The following is a 25596-nucleotide window of genomic DNA, read 5'->3' on the forward strand; positions in this document are numbered from 1 at the left end:
AGTAGTTGATTTTATATTGTAATTCTAGGTTCAATTAAGTTTCTGCTACCTCAATATTTCTTTTAAAAAATATTTAAATCATTTTTTGTTTTTCAATTACAGTTGTCATGCATTATATTAGTTTCAGGTATATACCCAGTGATTAGACATTATATAACTTTCTAAGTGATCAACCTGATAAATCTCATACCCATCTGATATCATACATAACTATTAGAATACTAGAGGCCCAGTGCACAAAATTCATGCATGGGAGGGGGCGGTCCCTCAGCCTGGCCTGCACCCTCTCCAATCCGGGACCCCTTGGGGGATGTCCGACTGCCTCTCGCAATCCGGGACCACTGGCTTCTAACTGCCTGCCTGATCTCTAACCCCTCTGCCTGCCTGCCTGATTGTCCCTAACTGCTCCCCTACCAGCCTGATTGCCTTAAGCTGCTCCCCTGCTGGCCTGATCACCCCAAACCGCCTCTGCCTCACCCTACACCCAGGACCCAGGATTCCCTCCTTCAGCCAGTCTCAGGCACCCAGGACCCGAGCTTTCCTCCCTCTGGCTGGCCACAGGCACCCAGGACCCGGGCCACTTTGCTCGGGCAGGCCGCCGCTGCAGGGGACTGCGGGCGGTAGCTTCTCCTGGGATGCAGCTGCAGGTGCCCAGGACAGCGGGGCGGGCAGCTTGTCCCTCTCCTGGGCCGCAGGTGCAGGCGCTGGTGCCCGTGACCATGGGATGGGCAGCTTATCCCTCTTCTGGGCTGCAAGTGCAGGCACAGCCGCTGGCGCCTGGGACTGTAGGGTGGGCGGCTTGTCCCTCTCCCGGGCCGCAGCCTGGCTGGTCCCCATTCCTCTCTCCCCAGTGTTGAGTGTCTGAGCTGTGACAGCGTGAGGGCATGATGACCATTTGCATATTAGCTCTTTATTATATAGGATTATTGACTATACTAGAGGCCTGCTGAACAAAATTCAGGCATGGGGGGGGGGCGTCCCTCAGCCTGGCCTGCACCCTCTCCAACCCAGGACCCCCTGGGGAATGTTCAACTGCTAGTTTAGGCCTGATCCTGCAGGGACAGTCTTCTCACAATCTGGGACTGCTGGCTCCTAACCGCTCACCTGCCTGCCTGCCTGATCACCCCTAACCACCTCTGCCTGCCGGCCTGATGCCCCTAACTGCTACCATGCCTGCCAGATTGCCAGCCCTTAACTGCCACTGCCTGCTGGTCTGATTGTCCCTAACTACCTCTGCCTTGGTCCCCGCTACCATGGCTTTGTCTGGAAGGACGTCCGAAAGATGTCTGGTCTAATTAGCATATTACCTTTTTTTGAGTATAGATTCCCTATGCTGTACTTTGCATCCTCATGACTCTTCTGTAACTACCAATTTGTACTTCTTAATCCCTTCACCTTTTTCACCCATGCCCCCAACACTCTTCTCATCCAGCAACCATTGAAATGTTCTCTATCACCATGAGTCTGTTTCTGTTCTGTAAATTTATTTTGTTTTTTAGATTCATTTGTTGATAGATATGTATTTATTTATTTTTCTAAGTAATTTAAAAAATATTTATTGTTGAGGGTATTACAGATATCCCTTCTTTCCCCCCCATTGCCCCCTCCACCCATTTCCTGCCCCACCCCAGGCCTTCACCACCCTACTGTCTGTGTCCATAGATAAGATCTTTGGTTAATCTCTTCCCATCTTCCCCTCCTCCCTTTCTTCTGAGATTCATCAGTCTGTTCCATGCTTCCATGCCTTTGATTGTTTTATTCACCAGTTTATTTTGTTCATTAGATTTCCTGTTCATTTATCTTGATTTTTAGATTCAATTGCTGGTAGATATGTATTTGTTGCCATTTTATTGTTCATATTTTTTATCTCTTCTTCTTCCTCTTAAATAATACCCTCCGACATTTCATATAATCCTGGTTTGGTGGTGATGAACACCTTTAGCTTTTTCTTGTTTGTGCAGCTCCTTATCTGACCCTCAATTCTAAATGAGAGCTTTGCTGGGTAGAGTAATCTTGGTTGTAGGTCCTTATTATTCATCACTTTGAATGTTTCTTGACACTCCCTTCTGGTCTGCAAAATTTATTTTGAGAAATCAGCAGACAATCGTATGGTCACTCCCTTGTAGATAACTAACTGCTTTTCTCCTGCTGCTTTTAAGATTTCTCTTTGTCTTTAACCCTTAGCATTTTAACTATGATGTATCTTGGTGTGAGCCACTTTGGGTTCCTCTGTGCTTCCTGGACTTGTAAATCTATTTCTTTTCACCAAGTAAGGGAAGTTTTCTGTCATTATTTCTTCAGGCTTATTTTCAATATCTTCCTCTCTCTTTTTCTTCTGGTACCACCATAATGCAAAAGTTGATATGCTTGAAGTCCCAGAGGCTCCTTACACTATCTTCATATTTTTGGATTCTTTTTTTTCTTCTGATTGGGTATTTTTTGCTTACTCATATTCCAAATCATTGATTTAATTCTCAGAACCTTCTACTCTACTGTTAAATCCATGTAAATTGTTGTTTACTTCAGTTAGTGTATGCTTAATTTCTGACTGGTCCTTTCTCATGTCTTTGACATTCTCACTAAGATCCTTGAAATTCTCATGAAGATCCTTGAGTAACCTTATAACCATGATTTTAAACTCAGTATCCAGTAGTTTGCTTGCTTCCATTTCTTTCATTTGGGACATGTTTCTTTGTCTATGCATTTTGGCTGCTTCCATGTGTTTGTTTGTATTTACTAGGCAGAGCTGCTCTATCTCCTGAAATTGGTAGATGATCTTGTGTGGTAGGTGCTTTAGGGCCCAGTAGCTCAGCTTTTGCAGTCACCTGAACTGGGCACCCTAAGTGTGCTCCTGTGTGGGCTCTGTGCACAGTCTTATAGTTGACCTTTGATTGCTGTTGGCATCTCTGGGAAGAGCTGACCTCCAGGCTAATTGGCTGTGAGGACCAGCTACGACTACAGTGAGAGAATTGCTATGCAGGAGATGAAGCAAGGTAGGCTGGTGCTAGCTTGGCTGCACATTAGAATCATCTGGGAATCTTTTTGAAATCCTGATTTGTGGGCCTCATCCTCCAGAAATTCTGTTTCTTTGTTACTAATTTTGTGGCCCCACCCCATAACAAAGAAACAGATTTTCCGGAGGATGAGGCCAAGAAATCAGGATTTTAAATAGATTCCCAGGTGATTCTAATGTGCAGTCAAGGTTGAGAACCATTGTGCTAGAGTCAGGTCTCTATTGGGCCTTTTATTGATAGGTTTGGGGCATGTTGTCACCAGCTGCAGCTTGTTTAAGAGATTTTAGCAAAGTCTGAACCTTGATCCAGGACAGGCCATTCATATGAAAAAGCTGCTGCAAACAGCTTGGGTGGGGCTGCAAATTTGATGGGGTGGGGGTCTCAGGAATCCACACATTGGAAAAAACAATGTGGGCCACATTAATTGAGACTCAGATATGGCTGTCAGTCAGCCCTGTGACAGAGTTGGTCCCAGCACAGGTACAATGACCCTTGTGAGCACCCTAGACTGGAAGAAAGCCTTTCCTGAGTCCCTACCCTGATGCCAGGCAATAAATCCTGTTCCTCCTATGTGTCTGGGTCCCCCAAAGCCACCTGGTGCTGGTGTTCCAAAGAAGCAGGACCATGTAAGTTTGTGTGTGAGCCCTTTAAAAGGAACACCTGGGTCTGTGTCACTCAGCCAAAATTCCTGCTGTTTTTTACAGCTTAAAGTTATGGGGACTTCTCTTTCCAGCTCTGGAACCCTGGGCTGGGGGGTCTGGTGTGGGGTTTGGGACCCCTTGCTCCTCATGGGCAGCCTCTGCAGTGATGATCTCCCTCCCGATTAATAAAACAGCACACATGGGGATTGGAGCAGTCCCTTCTGAGCCTCCGCCTCTCCTCTCAGTCTCAATGTGATTTTTTCTTTAATTCTCTAGTTGTAAAACTTCAATTCAGCCAGCTTTCAGGAAGTTCTGAATGATAGTTATTCTATATTTTAGTTGTAATTTTGATGTGGTTGTGAGAGGATGCAAGTACAAGTGTTTACCTACACTGCCATCTTGGTTCTCTTTAGATTTGTATTTATTGCCATGTTTTTCTTTTTCTTCTTAAAGAAGACCCTTTAATATTTCATGTAATACTGGTTTGGGGGTGATGAAATCTTTTAGCTTTCTCTTGTTTGGGAAGCTTTCTATCTGACCTTTGATTCTAAATGATAGCTTTGAGGTAACTCCATACTGCTTTCCACAGTGGCTGCACCAGTATGAATTCCCACCAACAGTGCAAGAGAATTCTCTTTTGTCCTCATCCTAGCCAGCATCAACACTTTCTGTTTGTGGATTTATTGATGATAGGCATTCTGACAGGTATGAGCTGAAATCTCATTGTGGTTTTAATTTGCATTTCTCTAATGATTAATGAAGTTGAAGTTTTTTTCATATGTCTATTGACCATTTGTATGTCCTCTTTGGAGAAGTGTCTATTCAGGCCCATTTTTACTTAAATTTGGGGGTTTTTTTTGGTGTTTAATTTTATAAGTTATTTATAAATTTTGGATATTAACCCCTTATCACATGTATTATTGGAGGATATGTTCTCCCATTCAGTGGGTTGTCTTTTCATTTTGTTGATAAAAAGTTGTGCAAAAACTTTGTAGTTTGATGTAGTCCCATTTGCTTATTTTTTCCTTTCATTTTCCTTTCCCAAGGAGATATATCAGCAATAATATTGCTATGAGAAATGTCCTAGATTTTACTGCCTGTTTTCTTCTAGGATTTTTATTGTTTCAAGACTGACAAGTACCATATAATTTACTTATCCATGGAATCTAATGAATAAAATTAACTAACAAACAAAATAGAAACAGAACCATAGATACAGAGAACAGATTGACAGCTGTCAGAGGGGAGGGGGCAGGTGGCTGGGTGAAAAAGGTAAAGGGATTAAGTAAAAAAGCAACCTCAGAGACACAGACAACAGTGTGGTGTAGGGCAGGAGCATAGACTGAGATATGCATATAACATTTATTTACACAGCCCGACTGGCATGGCTCAGTGATTGAGCATCAACCTATGAACCAGGAGGTCAGGGTTGGATTCCAGGTCAGGGTACATGCCCAGGTTGTGGGCTCGATTCCCAGTGAGGGGCATGCAGGAGGCAGCCAACCAAATGATTCTCTCTCATCATTGATGTTCCTATCTCTCTCTCCCTCTTTCTTCCTCTCTGAAATAAAAAATCTTTTAAAAATATATTTTTACAAATGTAAGTAAATACATCTTAATTCTACCACACACACTAATACCACATATTCCATAATCTATTAAAAAAAACCCCACATTTACCTGTGCTGCCATTATAAATGAAAGCCTACTTTTCTTTTATAATCTACTAAATTTTAAACTTATTTTTGAACTACTGCTACCATTGAGTGTAACTCTAATTCAGGCCAGAAATCTAAAACAAAAAACAACAACAAAATCGCACAAACAAGCATCAGTCACAATGACCACAGAATGTAGACAAATGAGCAAATTTGCCAGCAAAGCAACTCAGAGTACCTGCTTAAATAATGGTGGCAATGTTCACACTTTGAAGACTAGCATCAACCATGCCAGTAACCAGTGAACTAAGCAAGCTTCTCCTTCACCCAAACTGTGGCAATTATAGAAGGTAAAACACTGACCGATTCATAAATCAGAGCTTTATTTACCACTGAGAGCAAAAGGTAGGAATTCAAAAGAACTTTCTATGCTGCTCTTAGTATAAAAGCTCTCCTAGAAATTGTTTTCTCTGCCTTCTGAGAACCTTTCTTATGGGGAATTATCTGTGTCCCAACTCTCCCTCCTGCCTGGATACACTTTGGTTCTGAATATGGAATAAGAATTAGCTAGAGAAGACTCTTGAGGACTGAGAAGAGAAACTATGACTGTAAACTTTAGCCTTCATGGAAAAATACCTAAACATTAAAACAAAAATTAGTTAAGGCAATCTCAAAAACAAACAACACAATTCTTAGGACTAGAAGGGTCATCCAAGGTGACATGGCCTAATTCCCTTATGTTATCATGATTTAATCATGGTCAATATTGAGTGCAAGGTCCAAATTGTGAAATACTACCTTTCTTTGAGGTAATGTTAGATAATTCTCCTATCAGTGGAATGCCTGTGACTCCTGAATGGATTCCAGCCTAGGAGTCTTAGTCTCTACAGTTTTGGGTTTGGGATTTTCTCATAGTTACTAACCAAGGAATGCTTCTTTCGAGAAGAAAGTTCCAGCGTGGTATCATATAGACTTTCAACAAAGTTTCTAAGGCAGGGGACATTGACTTCATTTTTAACAGCCTGTAACAGAGATGCATGTTAATACTATATTAATTAAATTGTTGGTTATCAAATCCAGTTTGAAGAAGTTCTTAGAAATGAAAATTTAACAACTCACAGCAGCAACTGGGACAAGAATTTCAACAAAAAGCCCGGCCAGGGCATGCTTGATGTCTTTGTCTTTGACCTCCAGGAAATAATGTGCACATTCCTGGGAAGCAGAAAAAGAGTGAAGGACAGGAACATAGACTGAGATATGCATATAAAATGTATTTACACAAATTTAAGTAAATACGTCTTAATTCCACCATCCATACTAACATTGTATATTCCATAATGTATAAAAAAACCCCATGAATTTAGTATTTACATTAAAATTAACAATGGCCCCAATGACATTTTCCAAGGCTGGTTTTCTCACTCCCCTCCTACTTCCATCTCAAATCACTAAGTTGAAAGGACAAAGCACTACAATCAGCAAGCAGACATTCATCAGCTAGCTGCCTTTCTGGTTGATTCAATCAGTCATTCATTTCCAACAAACTTCTATTGACTACTTACTATGTGTGATGCCCTGAGCCCTAGATTGACCCCAAAACACAGACCCCCAGAGAAGGTAAACATGGAAAGAGAGGAAGAGGAAATTATATTTTCTTGAGGCCCTGACATCCCTGGGTACAGAGCTATTTACTTGCTAGCCTGAATTTTAAGTGTGTTTATTATTCAGACAGTTTCACAAGCAAGTCTGGAAGCCTTTCCTTCCCTACCTTAGACAAGGAAACCTTTGCAATAGTTTCCTTAAGCAAGGATTTCTTTGCCTGTGGACTGCTGTCAATGAAAGGATATTTTGGGTTGCCCAGGGATCTAGTAGGAGTTGGCCTGTCCCGAATTCTGCCAGCTCCTTTCTCCTTCCCGGCCTTGGTAGTAACTTACTGTGGTCTTTATTAGGTATTGTTTTCATGGAAGAGTCAAAGGCTACATGTATATGTTAATATCTATATTAGCTACTACCACTTATTTTCAGTCAACATTGGGATTATCACCAATAATAGTTACTGAAGTCCCCAGTCTATCAATATCATACTAAAACCTCAGCCCAAGATAGTCACTGCCAGCATGGAAAGCCACTGACAACAGAGGGGAGCTTTATGGTTCCCAGCACTGTGACCCTTTTCCTACATTATTTTGCATGTGTATAAAAATACTCTCTCAAATCATCATTCAAGTACATAGATACATGAATTAGGTGAGAGGGATAAAAATAATAATAGTTTTATTTTTAATAATAGCAGTTACTGAGAATTCTCAGAACCCCTGTCTAAGGTTAGTGTCATTATCACCACTTTGCAGATAGGTGAGTGAGGCCTGAGATGGGAAGGTGGGGGAAAGATTAAGTCTGGCTTGCCCAAGGTCACAGAGCTGGTTAGTGCTGAAGCTTGAATTCAAACCCAAGAAGTTTGATACACAGCCTATATTCTTTTTTAAAAACAGCCTTTTTGAGATATAGTTAACATACCATTCAACTCACCAATTTAAGTATATTTTCTGTATATTCACTATTGTAAAACTGTTAGGGGCAAAATAGAATATTGGGACTAGCTATGATTACGGGAAATATTAATCATGCTCTATTAACCATGGTTGCTTTGTGTTGGTTAAAGAAAGGACATTCTAACCTGGCTGGGAGTTGTATGCCCCTGTGACCTGGGAGTCAACCTTGGACCTGGGAGTCAAACTTGGAATTCGGTTCATTCTCATTCAAGACCTGCCTATTATCTTGGAAAGATTTAACAACCTTGCTGTCCAAACAATGGAATCCCACCCAACCTCCTACTTCCCCATATCTGTAATCCCTACTTCCCCATGTAATCTTTGTCCTACCCTATATAAGCAACTGGTTTATGGGAGTCTGCAGAGCAGATTTTTGTGGATGACCTGCTGCTCTCCCACCACTGCCTGCATTATTGGAATAAATGCTCAAATATGATTCAACCCTATCTCTGCTTAATTGGTTCAAGTAGTGACAGGCAGCATGGACCCATTGATTGTCTGGTTACAAAACTATCACCACAGTCAAACTTAGAAACTTTTCATTATCCTCCAAAAAAACTTTGCCCTCCTTAGCAGTCATCCCCAATTTCCCTACTCACACTCCCTTCCTCCAGCCCTATACTTTCTGTCTCTATAGGTTTGCCTATTATGGATATTTCCTATAAATGGAATCATATATGTAATCTTTTGTGTCCAATTTCAGTTACCATACTATGTTCAAGGTTCATCCAAATTGCAGCACTTATCAGTACTTCATTCCTTTTTATGGCTAGATAATATTGTAGACCACATTTAATTTATTCATTCATCAGTTGATAAACATTTGGGTTGTATCTACTTTTTTGCTGTTATGTATAGTGCTGCAATGAACATTTATTTGCATTCATGTTTTTGTGTGCACATATATTTTCATTTCTCTTGGGTATACACCTAGAAGTGGAATTGCTGGATCATATAGTAATTATAGATTTCACCATGTGAGGAGCTTTCAAAATGTTTTCCGAAGCTACTGCCACCAGCAGTGTATGAGGGTCCCAATTTCTTGACATCTTCTTGCTAATACTGTCTTTTTTTAAAATATATTTTTTTATTGATTTCAGAAATGAATAAAAAGGGAGAGAGAGATAGAAACATCAATGATGAAAGAGAGTCATTGATCGGCTGCCTCTTGCACACCACACATTGGGGATTGAGCCCGCCTTGTGCTCTAACTAGGAAGCCAACCCTGACCTCTTGGTTCATAGGTCAATGCTCAACCACTGAGCCACATCAGCTGGGCAACACTATCTTTTTTATTCCAGCTGGTTTAATGGATATGAAGTGGTACAGGCTATATTCATAGCCACTATATCTTAGCTCTCACTAGGTCAGATTCAGAGCAGCATTAAAAGTATCCCTTCAAATACTAAAGTTTTGTAAACTTAATAGCTGTATATTCTGTGGAATCCTCATTAACAACAATTCCTTTGTTAGCACATAATAATAAACACTGTGTAACTGACATCTAAACCTTTATGGTTTGGTTAATTTTCTAAATTCCTTCTCATAGTATGAATAAAAAGATCTCTTCATTATTTAAAGCTCTGATGCCTATGAATTAGCATAGCCAACTAATGCTATTAACTCTAAACAGTAAAAATATCAGCTATATTTTATTTACAGAACAATATGTAGCCAATGGATTAGAGAGAGAGAGAGAGAGAGAGAGAGAGAGAGAGAGAGAGAGAGAGAAATATGGAGAGAGAGAAAAGGTTAATAAATAAGACATTCCCCTGGACACCCTGCTCCAAAGTTGATGTGAAGTTTAAAAATAAAATTATATGCCTGCAATTCTACTATTTGGTTACAAAGCCCTTTCTGAATTATTAAGGAAAAAGTAGGGCTTTTTTTCCACCTTGACAAGTAACTGGGTTTTCACATTCCAGGTGAGTTACGTTGAGGAAGGAAGTCACTCAAACAGATAGCCCTTGGTCTTTCTGCTGAAGATATTACCTGCATAAACTGAAGAGAGGCCTCAAAGTCCTCCACTGGGTACATCTTAATCCGAAAGAATTTCATCCCCATTATCAGGCTGATGATGCTTTGAACAACATATGGGCTCTGCTCCTTGTGTCGTAATTCTTTGAGCTCTGCCATAAATTTCTTCTTCACAGAATGGAATCTAAGAGAATATGAGTGATTTATCAAATAATGGGTAGGAAAGTGACTGTAATGGAGGCCTCCAGCATCTCGGGGTGACAAGGAACAAGGATGGGGGTCCTTCAAATCAATCAAAGTACAGTGTCTGAGATTTTGAAAGGAGTTGGTATTGGGGATTTGATAGAGTCCCATCTTCTCCCTTGTTATTCCGTAAATACTCAACATCTCCTTCAGGCTAGAGATAAGATCCAAGGTTACCTAGATACTCTCAAAATACTACAGATCTTAAACCGAGTTCCATTTCTTCAGGCTTAGCAATTTCCAACACACTTGCAGACCTCAAGGACCTGAAGCATCAGTGGTGAGCATATAGCAATAATAGCATGCCAGGCTTGCTAGTTCTGACAGTGACAGGGAATAATGCCCTGGAAAATGCCCACATCCACTTCCAAAGTTTTAAGTCGTTGTTTTATTTATAGTTTTAAGTTTATGATTATTGAAGAAAATATTTTTAGGTTAAAAGAAAATCTAGTAATGGGAAAATTTAAATCAGCTCTAGAAGATAAGTGCTCTACTACATGGGAAAAGATCCAGTCCTCAAGGAATTTAAGGCATTTGTATTGCTTGAAAATAAAATAATATTAATAATTAATAATATTAATTACAACATTATTATATAGGATTAAAAAAAGAATAGATTTTAGGATGCAAGGTGGTAGCAAATCTTCAAAGTACCTGAGGATGAGGGACTATAAACACAGAAGTTATCCAAACTATTTCTGAGATAGGCAGTTTCACAGTTAGTTAAAAAAAGAAAACACAAGGAAATTGTTGTAAGAGTCATGATACTGTATTTGGTTTCCTGAGACCATCAGCCTGAGGTTCTGCATAAGTTAAAAGGGATAATTAAGAATAAGGTGTGATTGGAGAGGGCAATTATGATGACAGAAGTTAAAGGCCATCTAGTAGAGCCTCAGAAGTATGGAACAGCAACTCCTGATACCCCAAAGTAGAAATTTTAGGACAAATTAAGGGGGAGGTAAAATATAGATACTGTTTCACTAGAAGGCAATGACAGGAGTGTATGACTGAGAAGTTGGGTACAAGGGGCGTCTGACAGCTGGCAATTTTCTAGTTCTCAGCTTGGGTGGAGGAAGTGACATGGTATTCATTTGGTAACATTTGGTTAAAATTGTTTGTCTTGTTCTAAACAATGTGTGGATTTTTTTTCTTTAGGTTTGCTATATATATATATATATATATTTCACAATAAAAAAAGATTTTTAAGAAGATAATGGAGCAGAAAATATAAATTCCAAACTCCAATGTCATCATTCTTTTCTACTTCTTAGAGTAAAAGAATAAAATTGATGATGATAGCCACAAGTAGCAGTCAGAGCTTACAATATGCCAGGCAAAGTTCAGTGAACTTCACATAGGGTAACTCATTTAACTCTCACAACCACTCTAGTGGGATACTATTATTATGGCCCTCTTACAGAAGCAACACTTGTGGCAGAGGTTTTGTAATAGTCACATAGCTGGCGGAGCCAAACTTTTAAGCAAAATGTCTGGCTGTAGAGGCCATGCTGTCAACCTTTATGCTACAGTATGTCCAGACCAGTGGTTCTCAAAGTGTGGTTCCCAGATCAGCATCACCTGGGGACTTGTGAGAAACACATTCTCTGGCCCACCCCAGACTTCCAGAACAAGAAACTCTTGGGGTGAGTCCAGTCACCCTGTTTAACAAGCCCTATAGGTGAATCTGATGTGCTAAAGTTTCTAAGGTACTGGTATGAATCAGGAATAACAATCCGATACATTTGTAAGATGGTGTATATTTGATGTACCTTACATACACTCTTACATTTTTATCTTCACAACAATCCACTGAGTCAGGCAGTGAATGCATTTCCACTTTACAAATGAAGAAACAGATCTGGAAGACTAAAGTGACAAAGACAAGACTCAAACTCAGGTTGTTCTGATACAAATTCCAGGAATTTCCACTATAACACAGCTGCATAGTTCATGACAGTCATGAACTATGAAATGTAGCCCCTGCCCTATCTAGAACAGTGTACAGTTTAATTTGGAAGATAAAATAATGTATCCTTGACAATGAACCTTGTGAATAAATAATAATAATAATAATAATAATAATAATAATAATAATAATGTGGTGTGTTAGCATGTGTCTGGAACTTTGCCTTGATCTCTCTGATCCTTCAGGGAGGTTGAATAATCCAGGCCAAATCACTTTCTCATATCTTCCATTGTCTTTTATGTGAATAATATACTTAAAGGCAGGTAGAGGGCACTGGAGAATAAAGAGACTCTTTCCAGCTGGATAATTAGAGATTTCAGAAGGGATCTGACTATCTAGAAGGGCAAGCAGAGGTCTTTTGGCAGAGATGGGGGGAAGGTAGGGAGAAGAAATGGCATGGAAAGCCATGAAAGTGACTTTCAATCAAGATTATAAAAATTAATAATGAAATATGAGAGTTTAAAAAATTAATTAATCTTACATGTTATATTGTTTGAAAGATCACATGATACCTAAGAAAGTTTTCCATTTCTTTTTCATAACTGAAACAAGGAGAGGTAGGAAAAGGCAGGTTATTTGTATAACCCACTATTTCAATATTCTCATGAGCTAATAGTTAAAAGTCTATTTCTCATTTGAAAATAAATATGGCTATCTTTTACTTAAAAAAATTCCAAAATGACATAAGCATGTTATTTTAACATAAAAATATTCCTAAAATCTATTTGTACTAAAATCTATATTCCCTTAAGATAATTTCAGGGGAAAAAAAAACTTCTCTTCAATGACCGTGCCTTTAATATTTAGTGTTATCTTTAGTAAAAACATTAGCTAAATGACATTCACATACAAATAACTTCTGCTTTAAAATAAATAGTACATATTTTAAAGTGAGAGTAAGAATATATACATTAAGATTGTATCACATAAGGAGAAAGTAGTTTTGAAATCTATGAATCTTAGAAGTAATCATCAGTATTTGAATGAATATGTCACATTTTAACAACAACAAAAATACTCCCTACCTTAAAATACCTAATTTTAACTTAATTGACTTTAACAAAGTTAACACTATAGGTGAATACTACTTCATAGTGAAAATATTTTCCCTAAAGGACAATAATTAAGCACATCATCACTATTAAGATTAATAATAGTCATTCTGTTAAGACTAAAGTAATATTAAAAACTAAAGTTATATTGAAGAAAATATTTCATATGCATTATCATTAGGAACTAGATACAAAATCTTAAATTAGAATTGTTGTATTACCCAAGTTTATTTTAAAAGAGATAACCACCTGTACCTGATAAGGGAACACCCCTTTCCCCAAGAACAAATGAAGCATTAATTCCCAAGGCAGTGATAAAGTGATAGTCCTGGTGATGTGATTATTCCTAGTATGATACCAGTTCAAGACTGTACTGTCTATCAGTAAAGGTTAATTGTCCATTGATTGTGATGACCATATATTACTGTGATTAACTACAGGAACTCACTGGCCAAGTGGTTCTCCTGTGATGGCAAAGTATTGGAGCCTTGTCCAAATAGAGACATCTCTTACACTCTACTATTGCAGAATTAGGACAAATATTGACATCATAAAAGTATAAAAAGCCACTGTTGGCAAGAAAAATTGGCTTGGTGTATCATACATCTAACCAAATATGGCAATTCCTACAACTTAAGAGTATTGTTTAGTTATGGCATTGGTTCTCAATTCATTCAGAACTAACCCCAATTGAAGTAGCTAAGAAAGGCCATTCTAGATGTAACGAATACTGTTATGCATAATTCACAAAAACTAAGAAAAACACAAGATGTTATTTTTTGCATATTAAACTTCATATGGACTGATGAACCGTAATGATTACAGTGGGCTATATTAAATAAAGTACAATGTAGTCTCCTGCAAAATGGCCCAGATAACTCTACTGTTTAGTTCTAATGCAAGCTTTAGCCAGTTTTTTCTTTCCTCTGTTGCTGTCAGTCTTTGACCTTCGCAGTTCTCACGGGCATGAGTGTACCTACCTCTCGTCCATCTAATACTCATGTTTCATGTGTTAGAAAAAATGGGTAGTTCAGATAAATAGATAAATTGGGTCAGATTAAGTCATGCCATGGGGTTTTTTGGGTCTATTCCTGAGTTCCTGTCTATGTTTTGGCTAGGTAAGATTGCTAAACAAGTACTTCAATTAAAAAAAAAAAATTGGGTATTTCCATGATACTAAGTTAGGAAATTCCATCTCTTAAAGATAAACATCTCTTTCAGAAGGTTGCATTTCTCAAGGATCAGGGCATCACTGCTGCTTTCAGCTGGCTTCTTGCCTTGGGTTCCCATTAGGTCCGTAGCTCATTTTGCCTAACTAAGCATTCAGGATCTTGCCCAATCTGCCTGAGGGTGGAATAAGATGAAGATGGGAAAATAGGGTGTAACATCACTTTTGGAAGAAGTATACTATTGCTAATAATCTAACACCACTTTGTTCTAGCCTGCTAAGTAGTGTTACGGGGCCAGATAAATTTAGCAATGACAATTTTCCTCTGACTTGTTTCCATGACAGAGTATGGGACATTTTTAGCTCAGCTGAATTAAGTAAGCTCTATAGTAAAGGGACATTCTAGAATGGAATTTTCCCACTCATAGATGATATCGTAATCACCCATTTGTGGAATATAGAAAACAAAACATTTTAGTATATGTTCTGCTGAAGCTAGCACAACAAAACTTTTAAAAATGATTAACTTCTTTGGAATATTTGGGCAAAGATAAAAATAATTTGATTAAACCATTTCTTTATTTGATGCAGTCATATGAAACTCATGAACTCTTGGTAGGATCTGACCCAACCGTCAAGTGAAAAAAAATAACAAAGCAAACAAATTGGAAAAAGACTTGTATTTGCCTTGGGGAAGCTTTTAGTCAGTTTCAGAGACAGGGCACACACAGCAAAACAACCCTAGCTTCCTGTAAGTTCACTCATGTCTCCTTCCTGAGAGTAAGGTGGAGGGATGGGATGAGTTGACAGAAACATCCCTGTTCTTGTGGTAAAGGTTTCTGACTGACATTTACTTACTTAGCTTGTGCCAGCACTCCAATGACTTCTGCATACAGGTCTGCCACAATGTGCATATTACCAGTGTTAGGACCAAGGTACCTAAATAAAATATAATTAGACACATTAGGGGTCCCTGGTCATCTAAAACTTGATTTAGTTTTAGCACCCAATCTTGTCAAAATTCTAAAGTGAGAAATTACTTTACCCTTCTTTGTATTTAAAGTGCTTGAAAGCCAAGTTAATAACGTCATGTATTAAACTGTCTAATACAGGATGAAGTGGAATCTGGAAAAAAAAAAAGAGATGGCTCTTAATTTGAAGGGAATATTAAAGATCAAATCAATAACAGTACTTCCAATAACTGTATATGGACTTTAGCAATCAATAAATATAATTCATATGACCCAGTACTTGAAATTCAAAAATAATTAAAAACTTAAGTAGTTTTCAGATAAGTAAACTATATATAAAAGTAACATTAAATTACTGACCTGTTTTAAAACTTCTATTAATACTAAAGAAAAAATAAAATCAATGGCGAGGTCCCGTCTTTCCATTAAATAATCTCGTTGCTGTTCATCACTGCAAAATTTTAAAAAGTCACATTAATTGGCATTGAAGATATTGTGAGTGATATAATTCATTAAAAACTAAAGACTCATCCCAATGGGCTGCAAGCCATTTTTGATATTACATGATTGCAGTGGTAAATACAGTATTTGCTGAAGCTAACCCTAATACTCATGTACAGTGAACAAACACTGAATCAGAATATTTGACTGCAAATTTTACATTTTCAACCATGCCAACTTGAGTAGCTATTTGTGAATCTATAACCCCATCTTGTCAGCTTTTCTAAGGTATGTTTCAACCCAGGAATTCTATCATTTGAAAAGTGGATACAAACACAAGACAGAGTTACCATACTAGAGGTGTACAGTGAAAGCTTCTTGTGAAAGGAGCTAAATAACGTAAGGACATAACATGATTAACAATTGGAACAGAACTATAGGGGTGAAGAAAGGATCAGCATTTATTTTTTTTTGCCCTGTCCCATTCTTCTTGACCTTTGTCTCTTGATACTTATGAAAAGAGGAAAGAAGAAGTGAGAGGGTATTGGAAGAGAGAGACTGAAAAACAGATGGAAGAAGAGGTAAAAGAGGCAAAGTGGAGTTATTTGAACTCATTCACAAGTTGGGGAGCAAAACTAGCACTGCCAGAAGGATGGAAATGTAAGTCTCTCCCATATCTTATGCTTATTTAACATACTGACTGAGGGCTAATTTCGATTGAACAAAGAAAGAAAATGAAATGATTGCTGAGTTCCCCGGCAGAGAAGCAAGAATAGTGGCTAAGAGCATTGGCTTTGGTATGAACCAGTCCTGAGTTAAAATTATGCCTCTTCTACTTATCAGTAATGTCCCTATCTATGAATGGAAATAATAATAGCAATTATATAAAGGTTTACTTGAGTACTAAATAAGATAAAGCAGTTTACTCTCTCGAACACACAACTGCTCAATACTTGTATCTATATATATAAAAAGCTAAGCGACCGGCCGGTAGGTATGATGCGCACTGACCACCAGGGGGCAGATGCTCAACACAGGAGCTGCGGAGCAACAGCAACTTTGCAGAGTGCCCCCTCGCACTCCGGACACCTTGGGGGATGTCAGGCTGCCGGTTTCAGCCCAATCCCTGCAGGCCAGGCTGAGGGACCCCACCTGCCAGAAAGACCCCGCTCACTCTGCAGACACCCTTCGAGCCCTGGCACCGCCCCAGGTGAGGCAGGCCAGGGAGGGACTGCAGGAGGTTGGCTCCAGGGCATGTCTGGCTCCTCTTGCTCAGTACCACCCCACCGGCCACCTTCTAATTAATTTCCTTTCAATGTGCACCAATTCGTGCACCTGGCCTCTAATATTAAATAAAGCAATGAGAAAGAATGGCAGGATTTGGACTTGTCAGGCATATTTTCAAAACAAGTCAAGAATATTTTATTTTTTATTTTTTTTTTATTTTATTTTTTTTAAAATATATTTTATTGATTTTTGACAGAGAGGAAGGGAGAGAGATAGAGAGTCAGAAACATCGATGAGAGAGAAACATCGATCAGCCGCCTCCTGCACATCCCCCACAGGGGATGTGCCCGCAACCCAGGTACATGCCCTTGACCGGAATCGAACCTGGGACCTTTCAGTCCGCAGGCCGACGCTCTATCCACTGAGCCAAACCGGTTTTGGCGAAACAAGTCAAGAATATTTTAAATACGAAATTTTTTTGTCTTTAGTCCAGAGGAAATGAGCAGAAAGGAAGATGATATTTAAGCTATAAAAAATAACTTCTGGAGGAGCTCTGTAACCATCAATAAGTCAAATTAAGGCTGGTGGATGACAGGATGGGTTAACAAGGGAAGCTGCAGCCTTGACTTTCAAGGGGAAATGTAGTGACAGGGTCAGAACTCCTTCATTCAGGATCATTTATGAACAGTCCTGCCAGAAGGAGAAGTGAACTGAACAGAACCATCTATCGGAAGCCCTTCAAGACCCACCAGAAGAAGAAAGTGCTACTGCCAGTTGGGAAAGAAGAAAATATGTGGAAATATATTTAAAAAGAGGGCATTCACACATCTAACCTAAAGATTATATCATGGAATATGGGAACAAGGAGCTTAATGACCAAATGGAAGGAGAACTCCCAAAGATGGCCAGCAGCAGTAGAGAGAAAATGTTTGTGTTGGATGGCTCATCAGGGTCTTCAAAAGGGGCCAGGAGACCTTGAGAAAGTAGCAGTTCTTGGTAGAAAAATATTTTTTAAACTCTTAAGTCTGTCTTATTTATTAAGCCCATGATACTTTCAAATAAAAGTAAGACATATACTTTTCCAATAATGAATTGAACTTTATTGCTTGTTTGAGCTCTAACTTTCAGGAGCCAGAGGCATTTGACAAATTTATTTGGCAGTCAAAATGTTGATATTATACTAATCCTAGAAAACATAACCCAAATACACACTTGTCACATTTGACTGTTTTCAGTTGTTCATGCTTCTCCTGAAAGCTCCTCTTTTCTTTTCTTTTCTTTTTTTTTTTTTAGTAACAGAAACTCACATTATTGGCTACATTATGCTTTGGAGACCCTGATTCTGTTGGCTTTCTCCCAAACACACACACACACACACACTCTCTCTTGTTTAAACTTTCAAATGCTACTGAGTTGAATTTTGCTGTCCTGATTCTGTATTTGATCCCTGCAATTACTTTGATCTCCTGAAAATAATCAGTAACATGATAAAAAAAAAAAACCCTATTATTTTCAATCTATCAAGCAATCAATTAATGAAAAATCTAATTTTAGTAACTAAGTTCTGACAAAACCAAGGAACAAAACTAAAACTCACTTAAGTCAACTCAACAAAATCATCCCACTTCCTATCTCCAGGAAAGTTTTAATGTCTCTTCATAATCTAACAGGTAATGTGAGAAATATAATAAAATGATTCCATTAATTTAATAACCACACAGTCTCAATTTTCAGACACAAGAATTGAATTTCTACCTGTAAAATTTGATACATTAAAAAAGTATTTATGAAGAGAGATTGCTAATTGGTATGGAGTTCCTTTATGGGACAGTGAAAATGTTCTGGAATTAGATAGTGGTGATGGTTGCATAACCTCATGGATGTACCAAAAACACAGAATTATACACTTGAAATGGGTAAATTTTACTGTTTGTGAATTATATTTCAATAAAAATTCCCTCTTTAACTAAAAAATTTTCTCCCCCAACCAAAATGATAAATAAATGATTGAATATTGCATAAAGTCACATACATTATAAAATGAAATTACAAGTTTGGATGAATTGTAATTTGGTAAAATTACAGTCTCCTATTTCAAGAGATGTCTATATTTAAAAAATATTAGGAGTGTCAAGAAAAATGAAAGGGATAAATTACTTATAAGTAGTAATTAATATCTGATTTTCTGAGTGATTTCAGTTTACTGTCTTTAAATACATAAAAACATGCATAACCAATTCATGTGGAGAAATCTAGTTTCTTTTGAAATAATCTTTTTTTAAAAAGATAAATGTATTATATGAAAACATGCTCAAAGTCACTGATCATCTAAGAGATGCAAATCAAAACGATAATGAAGTACCATCTCACACCTGTCAGAACGGCTATCATCAACAAATCAACAAATGACAAGTGCTGGAGAGCATGTGGAGAAAAAGGAACCCTCTTGCACTGCTGGTGGGAATGCAGATGGGTACAGTCACTGTGGAAAACGGTATGAAGTTTCCTTAAAATTAAAAATGAAATTCCCATTTGACCCAGTAATCCCACTTCTAGGAATGAATCCCCAAAAATCAGAAACACCAATCAGAAAGGATATATGCACCCCTATGTACATAGCAGCACAATTTACAGTAGCTAAGATTTGGAAAAGCCTAAGTGTCCATCAGCAGATGAATGGATTAAAACACTGTGGCTCATCTACACAATGGAATACTATGCTGCTGTGAAAAAGAAGGAAATCTTACCATTTTCAACAGCATGGATGGACACAGAGAGCATTAATCCAAGTGAAATAAGCCAGTCAGCGAAAGATAAATATCACATGCTTTCACTCATTTGTGGAATATAATAAACAACGAAAACTGATGAACAGAAATAGATCCAGAGACAGAGACATCGAACAGGCCGTCAAAACTCAGAGGGAAGGCAGGAGAGGGTGGGAATGGGTGGGGTAAGAGATCAACCAAAAGACTTGTATACATGCATATAAGCATAACCAATGGACACAGACAGTAGAGGGGTGAGGGCATGTGCTGGGGGTGGGGTGGGGGGGGGTGGGAGTGGCCAGGGAGAGGTCAATGGGGGAAAAAGGAGGCATATGTCACACTTTAATCAACAAAGAATAAAAAAAGATAAATGTATTAAAGGAGGTTGATTTAAAACATATGAAATTACATTTATTTACCTAAAATTTGTAGAAACGTATATTCATTGGACAGTATAAGAATTTCAAGTTTTGTGGCTGCCAAAGTACTCATGCAGCAGCAAGTTCTACTCTCCAAATGCACATAACAAATAAACAAAATTCTTTGATGGAACAGAAGTTAGAGATGCTATAATCTGACTTCCCCACTTTGCTCATGAAGAGGCTGAGGTACAAAGAGGTGGTTAGTTGCCCAAAGTCTCATGGCTAATTAGTGGCAGCTCCACGACTATGGCTAATGTCCAACCCAGCATCTTTTCACAGTACACTGGGCATTCAAGGTTACTGAGAAGAACTAAAACATCCAGGCAGTGTCGTGCAGGGCAAGCAGCAGCCCTTCTGCTTTCAGGTGTAGATTGGAAGCGAGAGGGCACAGAAAAGGTATGAGGGTAACCTTGGCCCCTTACACCTTGCCCCACCAATGTTGAAATAAGGCCCTGTATGAATTTTCAACCTATGACAGCTGCCAGTGACTAGTTTTCCAAATGTGCCACCTGCCAAATAAGGAGCTCCTGCACCTGCTAGGTATCTGTGCGAAGAGGCAGGAATACCTAGATGCCTCTTAACTCTCATTTTGATTTACATTTCTTAAACAAAATGAAAGAAAGAAGGAAGGAAAGGAGGGAGGGAGAAAGAAAAAAGAAAAGAAAAATAAATAAAAAGAAACCATAATTCTCAAAATCCTTATGCAAAAGAAATGTACCTTTTTGATTTATTGCTTGTTCTTGGTCTGTATTCGTGTGATTCATCCTCAATGTCATTTTGCCTTTTATACCAGTCAAACAATGTGCGCAGAATGGAAGGCAGGCAGTACTCAGAAAGAGAGCTCATTGAGCTGATGACCTATAGAGAAAAGCAGGTGATTAAAGCAGCAATTTTCAAACTTTTTCATCTCAGGGCACACATGAACTAATTATTCTCCAGCACAACCAAAAATATTTTTTTTGCTGATCTGACAAAAAATAGGTATACTTTTGATTCATTCACATCGGATGGCTATTGTTCTGCTGGTTATTGTTATTTTTTTATTTGACAATCTAAGGGAAAAGAGGTCAGTGCCCCTGACCAAATAGTCAGGTATTGTATGTTTTAAAAATTCTTATAGCACACTGGTTGCAAATTGCTGGATTAAATGCTTTGGTGGCACTGTCAATTACTGAGAAACTTTTTTTTTTTAATTAAATCTTTATTGTTCAGATTATTACATTTGTTCCTCTTTTTTCCCCCCATAACTCCCCTCCTCTCAGTTCCCGCCCCACCCTCCGCCCTCACTCCCCACCCACTGTCCTCATCCATAGGTGCACGATATTTGTCCAGTCTCTTCCCGCATCTCCCACACCCCTTTCCCCCCCAAGAATAGTCAGTCCATTCCCTTTCTATGTCCCTGATTCTATTATGATCATCAGATTATTTATTCACTTGATTCTTAGATTCACTTGTTGATAGATGCATGTTTGTTGTTCATAATTTGTATCTTTACCTTTTTCTTCTTCTTCCTCTTCTTAAAGGATACCTTTCAGCATTTCATATAATACTGGTTTGGTGGTGATGAACTCCTTTAGCTTTTCCTTATCTGCGAAGCTCTTTATCTGACCTTCAGTTCTGAATGATAGCTTTGCTGGATAAAGTAATCTTGGTTGTAGGTTCTTGCTATTCATCACTTTGAATATTTCTTGCCATTCCCTTCTGGACTGCAAAGTTTCTGTTGAGAAATCAGCTGACAGTCGTATGGGTATTCCCTTGTAGGTAACTGAGTTTCTTTCTCTTGCTGCTCTTAAGAGTCTCTCTTTGTCTTTTGCTCTTGGCATTTTAATTATGATGTGTCTTGGTGTGGTCCTCTTTGGGTTCCTTTTGTTTGGGGTTCTCTGCGCTTCCTGGACCTGTAAGTCTATTTCTTTCACCAGGTGGGGGAAGTTTTCTGTCATTATTTCTTCAAATAGGTTTTTAATATCTTGCTCTCTCTCATCTTCTGGCATCCCTATAATTCTGATGTTGGTACGCTTGAAGCTGTCCCAGAGGCTCCTTACACTATCTTCGTATTTTTGGATTCTTTTTTCATTTTGCTTTTCTGGTTGGGTGTTTTTTGCTTCTTAGCATTTCAAATCTTTGCCTTGATTCTTGCGCTCCTCTGGTTTGCTGTTGGGAGTCTGTATAGTATTTGTTATTTCAGTCCGTGTATGCTTAATTTCTAGTTGGTTCTTTATCATAACATCGAGGGTCTCATTAGATTTCTTGAGGATCTCACTACATTTATCGGCGGCTTCTAGACAGTTCTTAAGAGACCTTAAAAGTGTGGTTCTGAACTCAATATCCTCCATTGACAGTTTTGTCCTGTTTCTTTGTCTCCGCATTTTTTATGCTTTCTTGGTGCACCCCCTAGTGGTCTTTGTGCGCAGTCTTGTTATAGTTAAGCCTTGATTGTTGTCAGTAATACCGGGGGTGGCCGAAACCGGTTTGGCTCACTGGATAGAGCGTCGGCCTGAGGACTGAAAGGTCCCAGGTTCGATTCCGGTCAAGGGCATGTACCTGGGTTGCGGGCACATCCCCAGTGGGGAGTGTGCAGGAGGTAGCTGGTCAATGTTTCTCTCTCATCGATGTTTCTAACTCTCGATCTCTCTCCTTTCCTCTCTGTAAAAACTCAATAAAATATATTTAAAAAAAAAAAATACCGGGGGTGATTTGACCTCCAGGCTAACTGGCTATGAGAGTCCGCTGTGTCTGCAGTGGGGGAGCTTCTGTGCTGGATCTCTAGGGCGGTGCTAATCTAGCCTTTGCCTGAGGCTATCCAGCAAATGGCTCTGCGCAGGGCTTGGGCGGGGCGGGTCCCGGGGGATCTACAGGGCGGGCCGGAGCGAGCAGTTATGGCTGCTCTCAGTTCCGTCCCTAGGGGCTCTGCCTCACAGAGTCCCAGCTACCACTGCAAACCTCAGAGAGAAAGCTGCCTTCGAGTTCCGACCAAAGCCAGACAGTCCCGCTTCTCCCGTTTGAGTCTGGGTCCCTAGAGACTTGCCCGGATCTGGAGCTCAGAGTCTGAAACTCCCTCCCGATTGAAAACAACAACCACGCCATCTGCCTCCAGCCCGCTCCGCGTGCACTCCACACCTTAGTATTTCACTTCAGCACTGTGCCTCCTCTGAGTCTGGGTATGATATTCTCTTTCCTCCTAGTTGTAGAATTTCCACTCAGCCAGCCTTCCTGTGGTTCTGGATGATGTCCGTTCCATCTTTTAGTTGTTTTTTGAAGTGGTTGTTCGAGGCAGCAATCTCCGGCGTTAACCTATGCCGCCATCTTGGTTTCTCTACTGAGAATCTTTTTATTTCACAAATAAATCCAAGACACAGTCACAACGAAGTTTTCTTATTTATCACAGTCCTTCCTTTAATAAGGACAGTAACGTGTCCTTCTTAGGTCCTCAAAAATACTGTTCTGTAAATAAACTAGAGGCCCAGTGCACGACATTTGTGCACTGTGGGGGGCAAGGGGTCCCGCCTCCGCCGCTGCGATCACCAGCATCAGCCCAGCTTCTGGCTGACCACCAGGGGGCAGGTCTTGCATTGAGCATCTGCCCCCTGGTGGTCGTTGCACTTCATAGCAACCAGTCATTCCATTTGGTTGATTTGCATATTATCCTCTTATTATATAGGATCCTAAAGGCCTGGTGCACAAAAATTTGTGCACTGGAGAGGCGGAGTCCCTCAGCCCAGCCTGCCCCCTATCACATACTGGGAGCCATCAGGGATGTCATACTGATGGCTTAGGCCCGCTCCCTGCTCCCCTTGGGGAGCGGGCCTAAGCCACAGTCTGGCCTCCCTTTGTGGTAGGCGTCCAGGCTGATCAGGGGAAGGCACCAGCCCCATTACCCCGCTGTTGCTGCCACTGCCAGTCACCACAGCCACCAAGGTGTTTTCATCAACATGGACTCCAGTCCCTTCACCATGAAAAAATGACAGCTTTATTTAGGCATTTTCAAGATGTGTCTTTCATAGGATATGACATTTCTTTATTATTTTTTTAATCCTCTCCTGAGGATATGTTTCCATTGATTTTTAGAGAACGTGGAAGAAAAAGGGAAAGACAGAGAGAAACATCAAAGTGAGAGGAACACTTTGGTTGCCTCCTCCATGAGCCCTGACCTGGGCCCGGGTCAGGGAGGAGCCTGCAACCTAGGTACATGCCCTTGGTCAGAATTGAACCCAGACCCTGCCGTGGGCAGGCCAAGGCATTATCCACTGAGCAAAACCAGCTAGGGCAGGGTATGACATTTCTTAGCCCTCCAGCAATGGATCTTCCTTTTTTTCTCCAGGAGTGTGGTAAAAAACCCTAGATCACCTTATTGGATTCTTATTACCCAGGTTACTAAGACTATTACCAGTGACATACAGGGAGCTTAGCCAATGAGCAGTCAGAAAAAGTGTTTCCTCTGTGGTTCACACCAATTGCCAGCATGGCCCCTGCCCAGGCCAAACGCCTCTGGCTTAGGCATTGGTCCTGGGCAGAGGACCCCCAGCTCCCACAATCGTCCGCTCTGCCCCTGCCCAGGCCTAACACCTGTGGCAGAGGCATTAGGCCTGGGCAGGGGACCCCCAGCTCCCGCAATCGCCGGCTCCCTCCCTGCTCCCCGCCATCGCTGGCTCCGCCCCTGCCCAGGCCTAATGCCTCTAACCAAGGTGTTAGGCCTGGGCAGGGGACCTCCAGCTCCCCCTCATCTCTGGCTGTGCCCCTGCTCCCCGCCATCGCCAGCTCCGCCCCTGCCCAGGCCTAATGCCTCTGACTGAGGCATTAGGCCTGGGCAGGGGACCGCCAGCTCCCCAAGATTGCTGGCTCTGCCCCTGCCCAGGCCTAATGTGTGGGGCCGAGGCATTAGGCCTGGGCAGGGGACCCCAGCTCCCGCAATCACCGGCTCCCTCCCTGCTCCCCGCCATTCCCAGCTCCCTCCATGCTCCCCGCCATCAGCAGCTCCGCCCCTGCCCAGGCCTAACGCCTCTGACCAAGGTGTTAGGCCTGGGCAGGGGACCCCCAACTCCACCCCTGCTCCCTGCGAAACCTGGCTCTGCCCCTGCCCAGGCCTATTGTTAGGCCTGGGCAGGGGACCCCCAGCTCCCTGTGATTGCTGGCTCTGCTCCAGCTCCCCACCATCACTAGCTCCGCCGCTGCCCAGGCCTAATGCCTGTGGCCGAGGCGTTAGGCCTGGGCAAGGGATCCCCAGCTCCCCACTATCACTAACTCCACCCCTGCTCCCCACCATTGCTGGCTGCACCCCTGCCTAGGACTAACTCCTCAAGGTGTTAGGCCTGGGCAGGGGACCTCTCAGCTCTGATTGCAGGCTCTGATTGCTGCTGGGCACCTGTATATGCAAATTAACTGCCATCTTTGTTTGGTTAATTTGCATACTCATCCTATTGGCTGGTGGGTGTAGCAAAGGTATGGTCAATTTTCATGTTTGTCTATTATTAGGTAAGATATTAATTAATGCAATTACAT

The 25596-nt window shown here is 40.5% G+C and overlaps 1 protein-coding gene across 23 annotated transcripts in view; it reads right to left on the bottom strand.

Annotated features, from left to right (window-relative positions):
• The window catches only part of FRY (FRY microtubule binding protein), a 611006-nt gene that overhangs the window by 268000 nt on the left and 317410 nt on the right, over window positions 1-25596 (bottom strand). For all 23 annotated transcript variants that reach the window (XR_004966082.1, XR_004966083.1, XR_004966081.1 and 20 more), the window contains 7 exons: window positions 20819-20958; window positions 15603-15693; window positions 15317-15396; window positions 15130-15210; window positions 9858-10026; window positions 6433-6525; window positions 6237-6335 (listed from right to left, as the gene is read on the bottom strand). Coding sequence is in view for 20 of the 23 variants with exons in the window: in XM_036299692.1 (XP_036155585.1) it covers window positions 6237-6335; window positions 6433-6525; window positions 9858-10026; window positions 15130-15210; window positions 15317-15396; window positions 15603-15693; window positions 20819-20958 (753 nt within the window). In the remaining 3 variants the exon portion in view is untranslated. The remainder of the gene's footprint in view (window positions 1-6236; window positions 6336-6432; window positions 6526-9857; window positions 10027-15129; window positions 15211-15316; window positions 15397-15602; window positions 15694-20818; window positions 20959-25596) is intronic.

Source organism: Myotis myotis, unplaced genomic scaffold, assembly GCF_014108235.1.
Source record: "Myotis myotis isolate mMyoMyo1 unplaced genomic scaffold, mMyoMyo1.p scaffold_m19_p_3, whole genome shotgun sequence".
Lineage (NCBI taxonomy): Eukaryota > Metazoa > Chordata > Mammalia > Chiroptera > Vespertilionidae > Myotis > Myotis myotis.